Source organism: Labrus mixtus, chromosome 1 (assembly GCF_963584025.1).
Source record: "Labrus mixtus chromosome 1, fLabMix1.1, whole genome shotgun sequence".
Lineage (NCBI taxonomy): Eukaryota > Metazoa > Chordata > Actinopteri > Labriformes > Labridae > Labrus > Labrus mixtus.
Window position 1 is genome coordinate 24,755,087 of NC_083612.1, and position 15,705 is coordinate 24,770,791.

Below are 15,705 nucleotides of genomic sequence, written 5' to 3' on the forward strand. Positions count from 1 at the left end.
CCTAAGCGCTTCCTCATCCAGACAAGGTGGGTATCCTAAACAGGTGCTGCTCGTGCAACTTTATAACTCGACTCTTGCGCTTTCACATCAATTCCTTTTAAAGCATTTTGTTTTTCTTCTGTATCTGAGGCGTCATCCTGCGAGCTGGTAAGTCTGGGAATGGACGAGTCGGTCACTCGTGGCTTGTTTCCTCATTCACCTTAAAGCTTTTACAATCGAAATCATGTAACATATACCAACACACCTGGACTAAAATTGATAGGCATAGATGAGCCATTTCCATTCCTGCTTTTGTGTGTTCATCAACATTGCATTGTAAAATACAGTTTATAGAGAAGATATCCGAGGGGGACTATTAGCGCACAACAGCTGCTAATATTACTTGCAAACTAACAGACTTAAGTATTAATTTGTGGCAAAATACGGTTCTTACATGTAAACTTTTGGAATTAAACGCGATGCACTAAGTGTGACGCTTTTAAAACATCGCTTCCTGTTGCCTCCTGATGTGGGTGTGGCCGCTGCGTCTTCTCGGTCCTCCATTGGTCAGTTTCCGTGATGCGCTAAGATCAGGAAAATGTGACGCAGGATGAGAACGTGACCTTTAGCGCATCGTCCGGACCGTGTGTCTGTGTTTTATAATCAAATTACGTTTGAACCAAACACATGAATTGCACCTAAGCTTAAAGTCAAAGACGTTTTGAAAGTCATTTGTAGTGGTCGTGATCCTTTACATGGCATCGAAAGTTGGTAGAGTTTATCCTTTTGTCCACGCTAGCCTACCTCTTCATAGTTTTTCAGAAACACTATAAAAAATAAACCAGACCCTCGTTCGTTATGGCATAAGAAAACGACATGTCCTTTTTTTTATGTTTAAAATGTTGTAAACCTAGGCTACATTGTTTGGGCAATTTGTCTGTTGCAGTATTTCCACAGATAATAGGCCTTGTTTATAGTAGATACACAGTATTTTCCCTTACTCTCTGCTTATAAATAGTTATTATGGCTTTTAATTCTCTATTTGTTGTTTTTGTGATGCTACTTGATAACTATGCCCGGTTTCTAAACCTTTTCAAATAGGAGACAGAAGAGGATTTGAATGATAAAAGGTGCATTTCTTAATGAAATATCTTGTGTAATATGGCAATATCTGCTTTTACATACATAGGATATACATAGGGCCTTAGGAGTAGCCTGCATAGGCTTTGTTATGCATGAGAACAGGTTTTTTTTGTGAGTAACACAACTCTAGGGTCACTGTCATTGCTTTGTCCTTCCTGGCTGAAGGCCTTGTAACAAAATGGAGTTTTTCTCCCACTAGACCTTTTAGGATTATGATGGCAAGTAACTTGCTCAGGAGGATTTCTATTTATTTAGCCAGCTTGTCTTCCATCTCAATGTCATAAATGGTCCCCTTTATCCCAGCGAAATCACTGTAACAACATTTCCATTGTCTTATGGTTCTACAAACGTTATATACAGCTCTCGACTCACAACAAAAGCATTAAGTATACTGCTGGGTGAAACTGTAATTTAAGCTGTAGCTCTTGATGTTTTTGTACTCAAATGAGCATTTAGGCAGGTGACCATCCATGACATGCTGATGTTGTTAAGCTACTTCAGTTGTCGTTGAGCTGTTAGTCACCGCAGTAGATAAGGCCTTTTGCAGCTGGCACTACTCCCATGCTGTCCATCCCCACAATAGCTGCATGTCTGCTGACTAAAACTACATAGAGCCATGAGGTGGAGCACAACCAATTATGGGTACTCCTCTGCTACTGCAGATAGACTTGACTGCACACTGAACTCAATTTGATGCAAGGTGCTGCAGTCCAACAGACTAGTTCAGCATGATTATTTGTCATTAAAAACATGCACAGCGTTCTGTGCATTTCATGAACTTATGTCCGTGCAGCACTACAGTGAAGCTTTATAGTTTACCGTCCCACATAGTGCAAATCCCACCGTACATTCTCACAGTATTCAATTTCTACAAACAGACTCGGCACGCTGTGTGTTATATTTAGCCAAGACTCCATTTTTAAACCTAGGGGGGTTGTATGACGTAGGCTGGTAGTTGCATTAATGTTACAGTGCTGTGCTGTGCTGTGTGTCCTATAGTGGAAGTCTCATGTACTCCCATGCTGTCAGGTCATGGCGATTGCTTGGTCACAGCAGACGCTCTCCTTTATCCTCATTGAAGGGATTTACTCTAGATCTCCTGGAAGTGTCTTACGTATGCACGCATGCTGCTGCGGTCACTTCTGTCAGGACTGCTGTTGCAGGAAAAGGTTGGCTTATTAGAAAAGGAAGCTCCTGCACTCTGGGATTGTATTGGAGGACATTGGTAGTAAGGTGTCTGTTTGTCCCTATAAAGAAGAGGCGGAACTACCGTGGGTATGTAAGAGAATCTCTTTTGAGTGAGTGTGCTTGATAGAAACCAGCTTCTGTAGCAAGCCTGGATTAGCCCAGTGTTACATCACATTCATAGTAGATGGCACTAAATGTCATGTCACCCTGTCAGCAGTGCCGCTTTGGCTGCTTATGATTTCACAGATGTCTTTTGAGATAAGCTACGATAAGGCCATTGTTTAGAGAGTCAGGAGAAATTGTGGCTGTGTGTGTCTTACAAGGAGAGAGTGTGGTGGGAAGGGATTTAAGGGGATTATTAGCAGCCAACTCTAAAGTTAGCTCTGCATCTGTGTCAGGGTTACTCTGGCTGCTGTTGCTTTTTTGTTGGCTGATCTGAGGTCAGACATGCTATCACTGTCTGCTGGCCAGCCATTGAAGCCAATGATGTCATTAGTTTTACTAGGAGTTGGCAAGCCAGGTCAGACAAATCATGACATTGTAGTCACAGCACATAACTTTCAGATGTTATATTAGGAGGACTTGTTTCCTAAGCCAGTTATCTTACCACTAATAGCTCTAAAAATACGACCTCACCTGGAGTTGCTGTATTTCAGGTTGAGTTGCCTAACATTGAAATTTCATTTAGTCGACTTCACTAATGACATATGATTCTGTCATGAAAGTAATGCAGTTTATTGGTTATTGCCATTGTGATTTGTTCTCCTTTAAACACTGGGATACATATCGGAGTGGACCACCCGGGCCTTCTTTCTATTTTTATGATCATTTTGTTTAAAATCCAAATGTAGAAATATGCGTAAAAAACTGTTGTGTTTCTTAAAATTGCCCGTGATTAATCTATGAATGAATTTTACTGGAAACTGTCTACTTACTCATACTGCAACATTTCAGACACTTTTCTCCCCTCTGCAGTCTTTCCCTTTGGTTTAGCCCACTCAGATCCCACCTCCGTGATGCAGTGTGTGCTCTGCAGTGGTGGGATGTGACTGTGCTCACGTACAGCACTGGTCTGGCACTGGTCGGCCCCATTGACTGGAGTGTTACATCATCAGTCAGCGGTTCTGTTGAGAGAGCGTGTTAGTTTAATGGCTCAGCTTGGAATCCCCCCACGTGATGCATTTGTAATTAGGATGGGATGAGTAAGAGCAAGTAGGACAACTTGTGATACTGTCGAATGCAACAGTTGCTATCACCAACATTTACAGCAATCAGACAATTGCATTTGCAACTTTTAACCCTCCTGTGTGAGTACAAAATAGTTTTTGAAGTGTGGGTTGTTATAGTTGGGACTAGTAGGGAGCTACTTTTTAAATAGTAAAGGACCATCCTTTGTACCCCGATTGGCTGTCTTGCTTTTGTGCCAAGGGGATCTGAAAAAGATCAGGTGATTTTCTAGTGAAGAAATGTTAGTTGTCTTGTTCTGCCAAACAATCTACTAGTGAGAGTGTTCTTTGGTGAAGCTCACTTCAATGTATAATTTAAATAACGAGAACTTGATCCCTCCACTGGCTGGTTTGGACTCATCTTACGTTGGCAGGAAGTCATTATATTCTAAAGTCAATTTAGTACATTTAAGATATTAGTATCTCAAATATATAAGCTTTATTTTAATAATATGTTACTTTCATTAGCTTGTTTTATCGCTGTGATATGACTTTGTTTAATCTTTTGTTTAGCTCTTTCCCTCCCTGTGTGGCTATTTGAACCTAAGAGGTGTGATCATAAATAATATTTAAAATGTACCTTCATCCTTATTGCATGTTTTGATGAGAAATACTCAACAGTATTAGTAGTAAAGGCAGTGGACAGTAAGCACATCTACCCCCAAATAGCTGCAGATGTTTAATTGTGCATTGTAAGGCCAAAATAAACTTTAGACCAAATTTGCATTTGAAAATCTTTTTAGAAACATTTTGTCCAGAAACATCTTCATCTAAATGACTGGTGATATATTTCACATAGCTTAACCTTCTAGTTCTGTTGTTAAAATGTGTCGGCTCTCCTACCTCATTAGGCTCAGACACTCAGTGTTTGAATTGCGCAGATTTCTACAACTGTCTGTTTGACCCGATTTACTGTTCAAGCAAGAATTTCAGCTCCCCAAGCTGTGCTGTAGTTATGTAATCAAAACAACTAGACTAGAGCCACAGTAGAAAAGGCATTCCTCATAGACGCTGTGCTGAATGCTACACCCTGCTCCAAAACAAACACCTTACTGACTGCACGTCCAGACATGCCTTGATTTGAACGAGATTTTATACTCACACATCCATGTGCCTATTGTGCACATGACAGGATTGACAGATTTTGATATTTCCTCTCTTTTACGACATACTACTGTCGTGATCAAAGCTTGCCAATTCCACCCTGATGATGATGATGATGATGAAGGCGTTGTTGCCATGGGTGACTCAGGAAGAAGTGGGTGGGGGGTACAGAATGTACAATATGGTGTAGCAGCTCGATGTGTGGAGCATGGTGGAATTGCAGAGCATCACTTGGATTCATATCTTGCTAAGAATATAAGATTTATGCTATATTATCAAACTGTTAACAGTTTGAAGATCCTTAAAAAATACTATTGTTTCATTATTATTTTATTTGACATAAGTACATATGCAACCTAAAAGGCAAATACTAACTGAGTGAAAGACAAAGTAGATTACAATGCCTGATTATTTAAATAAAGGCATTTAATCAGGAAGTAAGCCTTAATCTTGATTGTTCTTTGTCTAAGTAGCTGAGGTTAGTTTAAAATAGATTTGAGATCAAGATAATTAAGTATGGTTGGTTATGGTATGGTGTTTTTGCAGAGGGGAAGGATACAGTGCCCTTAAAGTCTGGTCAGTGTGACCTGCATAGGAAATAATTCCATGAACCTACAGTAGAGCACTCAGGACATTATATGTGAAGACAGCCTACGTTTGAAAGTAGTTTTAGCTCGTAGTTTTTGACGAGGTTGATTTTCCGTTTGGTTACCTTTTGAAAGCTGTAAGTTGCATTCTCTATGTGAAGGTTTTCCTTTTTTCATATTTCCATGCAGGACCTCTCCAGTTTCACCAGTGAACAACATGCCTCATCCAAAGGTTCCAGACATGGGCTCTGCCTTCATCCAGACACAGCAGCTCAATGCTGCCATGGCCGACACCTTCCTGGAACACATGTGCCTGCTGGACATCGACTCTGAGCCCACCACTGCAAGAAACACCGGCATCATCTGCACCATCGGTTGGTTAACGTTAAAGGCTCTGTGATATGTGGTTGATATGAGGTTTCTGCTAGGGCTGCACAATTATGGAAAGTCAGAATTACCTTTTTTTTTATTTCATTTTTTATTTTAACCTAGGGTCACTACCAAATGAATTCCTGATGATAAAAAAGTATCATAAAACATACAAACACTGTACTGCTCTAATTGATTAATTTGCCAGTAGGAGTAAATTAATATTAGATTAAAATAAGTTATGCTATGTTGGGGCACAAATGGCCTCGCAGTAAGGTTGCACCGCATCTACGGAGGCTGCAGTTTTCCAAGCAGGCGGCCGGGGGTTCAAGTCAGACATGTTTCTCCTTTTTCGCATGTCATTCCCCCCTCTCTCTCCCAGTTTCCTACTCTCTACTGTCCTATCTAAATGAAGGCTGAATGCCAAAATGATTGGACTTGGTATTAAGTCATACTATGTCTTTGTTCCCTCTTATCAATAACTGCCTGCAGGACCGGTCTCCCGTTCTGTGGACATACTGAAGGAGATGATCAAGTCTGGAATGAACATTGCTCGCATGAACTTCTCTCACGGCACACACGAGGTGGGTCTTCAACAACTCTGTCTATTGTGTAAATAAGTTGGGGAAAGTGCAGCTAAGCAGTCACATTGTTGCATGTCACGTTTAAACTTTGCTGATAATTTTCAGCACACATGGTTCCGTGCTTTATCACAGAATGGTTGTGTTGGTCATGTTGATCTACGTGTCAGTGTTTGCTTTTTTATCTTGTGTACTTTTTAAGCATTTAAAGCACTGTTGTAACTCTCTACAGAAAATAACTATGGTGAAAGTGAAGGGTCATCAACGTTCACAGTGAACCATCACGTAATTCATTGGAAACTTAAGTCAACTTCCCACATTGTGCAAGACGAAGGCCAGCCAACGTGAATGGACAGAAAGTAGTGCTAACTTAGATTACAGTTTGGGTAATATACCCGCATTCTGTTGATAAGAGATGTGGCCTGATTAAGTGTTTATATACTTTATTAAGTGATAGCTGTGTGTCTTAGCTGAAATGACTTGGTTATTTATAATCTGTGCACTTTGAGATATGAAAAAGGAAACTCCTCATTGATATCCTGCACCATGCCTAGGTTCGTTGATGTGGCACATTTTAAAAAGCTTAGCCAGATTTTATGCTTCAACCTAGATCAAGATAGGACAAAGAACACACTCGCACAATTTTCCACAAACAAAAGATTTATAAAATAAGTTTTGTAAAAAGAGATGAAAAAACGACATTGGCCATACATCACCAAACCGATCAATCCTGAGATGAGGAAACCAGTGGTGAGAGAGACTGGCTGAGTGCTGCCAGCTTGTCCAGGTGAGGCTGTGTCTCTCCTTCAGAACCTGACTCTGTCCTCCAGACACACATACAGGGACAAATTAGAGATGCTCATCCCATTAATCAACAGATTAAATGCTCCGAATAGAAAATAATCGACATTCAAGAAGTGGGGCTCTTTGTGTTTCTAACTAAACTTTTCAATAGTGTCACTTTTGGCAATTTTTGTAATGACATTTTATATAAACATGTTTCAATTTGCGCTTACAGTTTTTTGACCTCTTCATCGGGAAATATGAGAGAAGTTTTTCTAGATTGATATTCATTGATTAAATCACAATGATTTTTCTAAGAATATAAATTTAAGCAACATTTTAAATGCATCCTTAGTCCTAAACAAATAGTACCTACAGCCTGACTGAAAATAAAGGTTCAGAGAAAAGCAACCAAAAAATAAAAATCAAGGCTTTGTTTGTTGCCATAAAAACGTAATTTGTTACTTCTTGTCCTTCCTTTTTTATGCTGAGACTGTGAACACAAGCGGCAAGGGCATGGCGACTTTAAGTGAAACTGGAAGAAGACAGAGGATTGTGTTGCAAATCCTGAAAGTAAAACTTAAATAAACAGCCTGAATAATATTAGAAATGAGATGTGGCCTCCCTGAACACATTTCTCTGCGACATCTGTAGCAGATTAATTATAAATTCATGGACCAAGCCCCAAACACACACACACACACACACACACACAACATTACACTGTATTTTACTTTATTGTGCAGATTGTGGGAGCGGTCAGGTTTTCTCTTAACCACAGTGCAGTGAGTGTATCATCAGCTCCATGTTTTGTGAGTGACAGTCAGCACATTTGATTATCCGCCAGTGCTTACCTCAATAGGCAGCATGGGCCATGTGCGGCAGCACTATATGCTTAACAATTCTAATTACTAGAAAAAGATTTCTACCTCAGTGATATGACAGATCTGAATTTGGAAAGGCAGGAAGGTTAACCTCTATTTCTTAAAGAATGTTAGAGCCAAGGTTTGCCATCTACGCAGTCATTGTCATGACATTGACTTTGTCCCAGAAAATAATGTCATTGTTTTGGCCATCCTTTCACACTTTTTTTCACACTTTGTTGATAATGTTAACAATTCTAGACCACATGTTTTTTTTTTTACTTTGGTGTATAAGAAGTCTGTTTATGTTGTAATATTGGGTGGCACTTACAAATTTCGGTTTTATTGTGAAACTTCAGGAGCAATTTCCTTAGAAACACTGCACTTCCTCATTCTGACATACGGCTACTCAATAAATGTGCTTGACAGAGAAATGTAATTCTTAAAGGTGGTGTTTTAGGTTTCACCATTAAAAAGGGTGTGCTCAAGGACATGAAAAGAATTGGGTCAGTAGACAGTGTCAAACAAGGTGGTTAATGAACTGAGTGACTCCATGGTGATGCTGACAGTATGACTCATGTTTATGACTGTGTGAGCGAGTTGTCAGACCAACTTTATCTTTTTAATTATCCAGGCCTGATAAAGCCAGTATCTTACAGGAACTGTAAGGCCAGCACTTCTGTTTTATTCCTCTCATTCAAATGTGTGTGATAGCAGCATAAGATGGTTTAAAAAACTATAATGCTTATATATCCTCTGTTATTTTTCTCTTCCTTTGTCTAGTACCATGCAGATACTATCAAGAATGTGCGTGAGGCATGTGAGAGCTTTGAGCCGGGAAGTATCCAGTACAGGCCCATCGGTATCGCCCTGGATACCAAGGGCCCTGAGATCAGGACCGGCCTCATCCAGGGAGTGAGTTTAGCATTGTTTGTTCTTGTTCTACTAACTAAAAGTAATGCCTTCATAAGCCTTTTTGCATGGAAAAAAAACAACTAAAGAAAGTAAAACTATATTTGTTTGACAGAGCGGCACAGCTGAGGTGGAGCTGCAGAAGGGCAACACGATCAAGATTACCGTGGATGATTCTCACCAGGACAACTGCAGCGATGAGCTCCTCTGGCTCGACTACAAGAACATTACCAAGGTGGTGGAAGTTGGCAGCAAGATCTACATTGATGACGGACTAATTTCCCTGCAAGTTACAGAGATTGGTTAGTGGAAGATTGGCAAACAAAAATATGGAATCTCCTATACTCTGTTTTGAAAACACTGCACTGTATTCATACCCAGTAACTATTTAACTAACTATAGTAACTATTATAACTCTGCTCTTCAGGTTCTGATAACCTCATCTGTGAGATCGAGAACGGTGGCACCCTGGGCAGCAAAAAGGGAGTGAACCTCCCCGGTGCTGCTGTAGACCTCCCTGCTGTTTCAGAGAAGGACATCAAGGACCTGCAGTTTGGTGTGCAGCATGGAGTCGACATGGTCTTCGCCTCCTTCATCCGCAAAGCAGCCGACGTACACGCCGTCAGAGCGGTGCTGGGAGAGAAAGGCAAAGACATCAAGATCATCAGCAAGCTGGAGAACCACGAGGGTGTACGCAGGTGTGTGCGCAAGGTCCATTTGTTCATATCTTTTGTGTACATCTTGACAGGTTTCATGTTGGAGTAATAGTTTATCGATTCTTTGTGTCTAATGGTCGGCTTGACAACAGTGCTCTGAACACAAGTGGAACATCCCATAATCATTTATTTCTTTTTGTGCAGATTTGATGAGATCATGGAGGCCAGCGATGGCATCATGGTTGCCCGTGGTGACCTGGGAATTGAGATCCCCACAGAAAAAGTCTTCCTAGCCCAGAAGATGATGATTGGTCGCTGTAACAGAGCTGGCAAGCCGATCACATGTGCCACTCAGGTAATATAGAAGCAAAGGACAAACTGTATGTCTTCAACTTTATTCCCCCCCCCCCCAGCATCTGATGTTTGTGCCTGAAGATGACTTGCAGATTTCACTGTCAGTGTAAAATATCTGCAGTTTTGTGAATGTGAAAAAGAGCAGCCTTAAAAAAAAAAATGATTGCAGTATTCATTTTGTTTGTGCCTCTCCAAACGCTGATATTTTTGCATTGTGTGAGTGTTACCCTCTAACTCCTCACATTGACGACTTTCAGATGTTGGAGAGCATGATCAAGAAGCCCAGACCCACCCGTGCTGAGGGCAGTGACGTAGCCAACGCCGTGTTGGATGGCGCTGACTGCATCATGCTGAGCGGAGAGACAGCCAAGGGAGATTACCCCCTGGAGGCAGTGCGCACACAGCACATGGTGAGTTCATGTATTTCAGATGTTAAAAAGTCACGAGCATTAAAGTGAATACAATGTTGAGCATAAAGAGTTATTTCATAGAATCAAGGGTTGTTGATTCGAGAGAAGAAGTACGGGATGATCTTGCATGATTTATCACTTCTCTAACCCATTCGCATGTTTTAGTCACAGACTGGTGTTTCACTCTTTCTCTTTTCGTTTGCTTTTTTTTTCCACCTGGACACGTGTGATTCTCAGTCGCACAATGATTCAGCAGCTTTTTTTCCACATTGCTAAACAACTGTTAAAGAAGGTGTCAGCAGAATAGTTTAGCTAACCGAAAGAATATATCATTGATTTATCCATCCATTTATCTTCTTTGAGATTATTCTCTTTTATTTAGGCTATTCAAGAAAGACTTCATCATTTACAACTCAAACCTCAACAAGCTAGAGACGTCACTAATGACAATCTTATTTGTGCAATCCCTGTGATAAAGTTCCAACGAGGCTTGTGTGTTAACTGGCCGAACCCGTGTATAACTTTCAAACGGGGATATTGTGACCGTGGTTGTGCACAAAATAGAGACACAGAAACAATGATCATTTACATAAATGACATTTTTGGACAGAGTGGTCTGTCCCTTTACCTCCAGCAAAGACTCACTGTCCTGCCTTTCTTCCTTATCTCAAAAGCCTTGTGCTTTTTCAAGACTTTACAGTGAATATTTAAGTCAACCCCGAACACGTAGATGTTTAAAGACTTGACAAGCACGAACAATTAGTGCCTTAATTGTAAAAAAAACAAACAAAAAAAAAAGGATGGGGGAGTGCTTTTCTGCATAATACACATTTTGAATGATTCAGCAATTGTTGATAATTGACTAAGCTGATGATGGATGACAAAAATGTTTAAAATTCTGTCTGAAATATCTGTTTGTGTCTTCTTCACTTCATTGTATGTTTTGTCAGTCAGGGAAAGAAACAGTTTAAAGACCTTTTTGCAGTTTAAATTCACAAGATTAAGATCTAGTAGTAATTAGATCTTAATCTAATCTTGCATCAAAAAAGCAATTATTATCAATCATAGATGGATTAAGCAGTTCATGCTGCCCTCCCTGCCTGTCTTTCCGTTCAAGCCTTGCTTTGCTAACCTGCACTGCTCTCAGCAACACTGTGCACTGCTATGCAGGTGCTGGCGTGACTCAGCAGTGACTCAGCAGTTGCTGCTATTGAGCTTACTGTCCTTACACTCAAGTTGCATCGTGAGCTTCACAACCTGGAGTTTACTGCAACTTTCCTTGAGCTCAAACCATGCGTGTTGAGAAGCATTCACAGACTAACTCAAACATTATCTTTACACCTTAATCTGACTTTTCTTGTTCTTTCTTCCTGGCTGTATTTGCATGTGTGCAGAGATTTGGCTTCTTTTTAATTTCAAGATGACTTTAGTCCTGTCCTATCCTCCTTATCTTTATTTTTAAGTTCTAAACAAAACATTGGCTCTTTCATTTGGATCTTTAATCATTTGTGATATTTCTATGTTAAATAGTATTGTTAGTTTAAGGTTTATTTCAGCATAACGGTAACCTTGACTCCGGATTAGCATGGGTCGTGGTCTACTATTTTGCATGTTATATTCTCATGCTTATGGTTGTGGTAAAATATGGAGATCTTGATGATACCCCCACACTAACTGCACATCCAAACTCCTCTGTCCCCCCCTGTCTTTTTCTTCCTTTCCTTCTCTTTTTTTTTTACTTTTATTTCTTCTTGTGCCTTCAACATTGTCCCTCTGTTTGTCACATTCCTGTCCATTCTCCACCCACTTTTCTCATGTTCCATCTGGGTGTGCCTGGTGTGGGAATGCCTGTGTTTGATGCATCTTGCCCTCACTTGTGCCAGATTGCTCGCGAAGCTGAGGCGGCCATGTTCCACCGGCAGGTGTTTGAGGACCTGCGCCGCTCCACGCCGTACTGCAAAGACCCCGCTGAGGCTATTGCAATTGGCGCTGTTGAGGCCTCCTTTAAGAGCTTAGCCTCTGGGATCATTGTGCTCACTGGCTCTGGAAGGTAGGGAGCTAATCTTGTCCTGGCAGGTCAAGAAGGACATTGATGTCGGAAGTTCAGGAGAGGGAGTGTAGGGCTAGACAGGGACTGACTGCAGTAATGACTGGGAGAACCTGGCAAATGCATTAAGTAGACTGCTGGTTATTTTTTTCAAATGTGAGTTGACAAAAATCGAAACCTTTACCCATAAACTAATTGAAAGAGGCTAAAGCACATCAATCACATCAATCACTTGCACTTTCTGCTTATTGCACTTCTGGTGAGATGCCAAACCTCATTTCGTTACTCTATACTTGTATATGTGTAATGACAATAAAGTTGAATCTCATCTCATCAATCATACTTTAGTGCCTATCATTAAACCAACACCTTACTGCCAACCAGGAGTCTAGTTAAACATTTGCCAGTCACTCCCAGCGGTGTGAGTGACTGTTTGTGGTAGTGGTAACCCCTCCTCATCCTCCCATCCTTCCCTCGTGGTCCCTCTGTGCTCAGATAGCACGAGAGGCTGAGGCAGCCACCTTCCACAGACAGCTGTTTGAGGAGCTGAGGAGACACTCCCAACTGACCAGAGACCCTTCGGAGGCAGTAGCCGTCGGAGCTGTCGAGTCCTCGTTCAAATGTTGTGCTAGTGCCTTCATTGTTCTCACCAAGACTGGAAGGTAAGAAAGAGAAGGGTAGAGGTGAAAATGCCTTCAAGGTAAGGTAGTTGCAGAATTAACAACCACCTGACTGACATGGATCGGGATTCTACCTCCGAAACCAAATTTGCTCCAACAGATTCCCTCTCCTTTTTATTGTGTGTTTGTGTCTGACTGCTGCTACACAGGGTGAGGGAGATTGCAACAGATTAAGAAAAGTTGGGTTGCCTAAAGCCGATCCAAATGTACATCCCTCAAAGACTTAATAACATCAGATTAGAAGAAAGAGCTACCACCCAGATACTTAAACATATTTCACATCACATCAAATTAATAAACATTTTGGAAACTTAAGTTGTACACACACAGCAGTGCTTGAGGCTATATGCCACTATGTCATAAATCGGGGTTGAGCCTGCTGTAATCTGAGTATATGGACATTTGGATTGAGCAATTTAACCCTTCTCTCACACATTCTGACTGTTCATTATTTTTTAATGATTAGACCTCTCAGGGCTGTATGGGCAGAATCTGATCAGCCTCCCACACTTTCCTGTTCATTCAGTTAGCATGCTGGAGCTCTACTGTCTCTGAGAAGCCCAAATCAGACAGAATATCTGAAAACACATGGCTACAGGGTTTTTTAATTGCATTGAATTGCTTTTTAAAGACTGAATTTGCATCTGACTAATGTTTAATTTGGCCTGTTAAGTATTAATATTAACGGTTTATGCAGTGTGAAAAAAGCTAGATAATGTAGGTTTAAAGAAAATAATGATTCAAATTGCATTTGTATGTATTTAAAGTATCCTCGCTCATTCTGTAATCAATTCAACACTGACTGTTAAAACTCTTTCTGGTGGACAGTTGAAGTAAAAGGACAGTATAGCGTATACTGTAGATAGCTGTCTCCATCCCTTAGTCACCGTCATTTGGCCATGGAATCTTACAGGTGTGTGTCTCTGTGTGTCTGTGCAGATCTGCCCACCTGCTCTCCAGGTACAGGCCCCGTGCACCCATTATCGCCGTCACCCGTAATGCTCAGACAGCTCGCCAGGCCCACCTGTACCGCGGCATCTTCCCTGTCCTCTACACCAAGCCTTCTCACGATGTGTGGGCTGAGGACGTCGACATGCGTGTGAACTTTGCTATGGATATGGGTGAGTACATATGCCAGGTTTTAATTATTACGTTGTGTAGCTAATCAACATTGCACAAGAACAACTTTTTATACTTGTACAAAATTAAAGTAACTGTTCGAGCACGTTGGAAGAGAAACAGTGTTAAAGAGCGATACATTTTGGTGTTAAAAAAAAAAGCATAATTTGTTAATTCATCTTTTTAATTTTCAGGCAAAGCCAGGGGCTTCTTCAAAGAGGGAGATGTTGTCATCGTCCTGACTGGCTGGCGTCCAGGCTCCGGTTACACCAACACCATGCGTGTGGTTCTGGTGGCCTGAACAGCTTCTGGTGGCCTCTGCTTCCTCCCTTTATGTTCATCTTTATTTCATATTGCTCCACCCCTACGCTCCATACCAGCTCACAGCCTTTCAATCTAAGACTTGGGCTCATAGACTCAATCGCTGCAGAATTTAGCATTTAGCCAATAATGCAAAGAATAAAAAAAAAAAATAGATTATAGCCTTCATGGCCAGAGAGCTGTTTTAGCCAAGAGTGGAGGCTTGTTCAGTACTATTCCAATTTATGTCTCTATTCCTTTCACATGGGTACTCTCAATCAAACCAGTCTGCGGGGCCTCAGATGAATACACGCTGACCAGAAAACTGCTGTATTTATTCACTCACTCACTCACATAGTTAAAAGTTAACCAGTCTGAAAGTGAATACATCCTGGTCTGTGTGCATGCGCTTACTGGCTTGTTTAGGTTGGGTTAGTGGTGGAGCAGGCTGATCTCCACAGAGCACCTTTAGTACTGTAACACTTGACTTACTGATCACACTCCTGCGGGTATAATGAACAAACTGGGTGCATCCTAAATCAAAAGGAATGATCCTACGGGGAAGCCTTTGCTCCACCTCTCCACCTAAACAAACCCTTGTGTAGTGCTGTCTGTATGAAGTGTCCACTCTTAAAGCCAGCTGTCACTGTTAATGTCTACCTTTAAATGTTGCACTCCTTATCTACTCCAGACAATGTTACATTCAATATTATACTTGACTTTTTTGAATGGTAAATTTTTGTCTCGGGACATCCAATTCTACTTATATTTTGTCTGACCTTAGAGAAATGTTAGTTTTGGATGTCCACTTAAGAGCTGTTTGAGCTAGTTACTGTGTTTGTGTTATTAAATGTGTGAGAGTCTTTGTTTATTGGCATTTGGATCATATCTAAGTTAGCGCTTATTTGAATGAGGTATGGTTCACTAACATTGACTCATGTGAAAGAGCACTTTTGGGTTTCTTTTCTCACAAGGGACCTGAGGAAGGAACATAGCTGTGTCCCTTTCAGCCCCAGTGGGTTAGGGGCGGCCCCCCTCCACTGTAGCTGTCTTCATGTGTCTAATATGCTCTGGATTGTAACACTAGAGTGTGAGAACTAACTTTATGTAAAGGGGAAATATAATGTATAGCTGGTGTACTGAGCTGTCCTAAAAGACTGGATTTCCATCAATAAAAGAGATAAGCACCAACCTTTCCTCAGCCTCAAATGTTTTATGTGAAAATGTATAACCATGATTCACAGTGTAGTGAGTACTGCAGTCACTTTGGATGCAACATCAGTAGTGTGCATTTAAATTCAAGAATCAAATGAAGGAAAACAAATGTTATACAATTTTTTTTATTAATGATTGAAAGGTTTAACTGTTTTAGTGTACAACACGGAAGCACTTTGTCAAATAAAG

General features: G+C 40.9%; 1 protein-coding gene across 2 annotated transcripts; it reads left to right on the forward strand.

The window, feature by feature from the left end:
- The first annotated feature begins 5,397 nt into the window (after window positions 1-5,397).
- On the forward strand, window positions 5,398-15,492 carry pkma (pyruvate kinase M1/2a). Of its 2 annotated transcripts, none has more exons than XM_061039355.1 (10): window positions 5,398-5,601; window positions 6,089-6,180; window positions 8,607-8,738; window positions 8,851-9,037; window positions 9,163-9,433; window positions 9,596-9,746; window positions 10,003-10,155; window positions 12,698-12,864; window positions 13,822-14,003; window positions 14,196-15,492. In XM_061039355.1, the coding sequence occupies exons 1-10, from the start codon at window positions 5,445-5,447 to the stop codon at window positions 14,300-14,302; spliced, it is 1,599 nt and encodes a 532-aa protein (XP_060895338.1). In that variant the 5' UTR covers window positions 5,398-5,444; the 3' UTR covers window positions 14,303-15,492. The 2 variants fall into 2 exon arrangements, with proteins under 2 accessions (XP_060895338.1, XP_060895332.1); XM_061039349.1 differs by lacking the exon at window positions 12,698-12,864 and adding an exon at window positions 12,039-12,205 and having other exon boundaries at window positions 5,400-5,601.
- Window positions 15,493-15,705: the final 213 nt, after the last annotated feature.

Excerpts from the sequence above, each read along its gene's own strand:
- pkma (XM_061039355.1), top strand. The coding sequence starts at position 5,445 with ATGCCTCATCCAAAGGTTCCAGACATGGGCTCTGCCTTCATCCAGACA. Across the intron at positions 5,602-6,088 it reads CGGCATCATCTGCACCATCG|GACCGGTCTCCCGTTCTGTG; the intron begins GTTGGTTAACGT and ends AACTGCCTGCAG. Across the intron at positions 6,181-8,606 it reads TCTCTCACGGCACACACGAG|TACCATGCAGATACTATCAA; the intron begins GTGGGTCTTCAA and ends TCCTTTGTCTAG.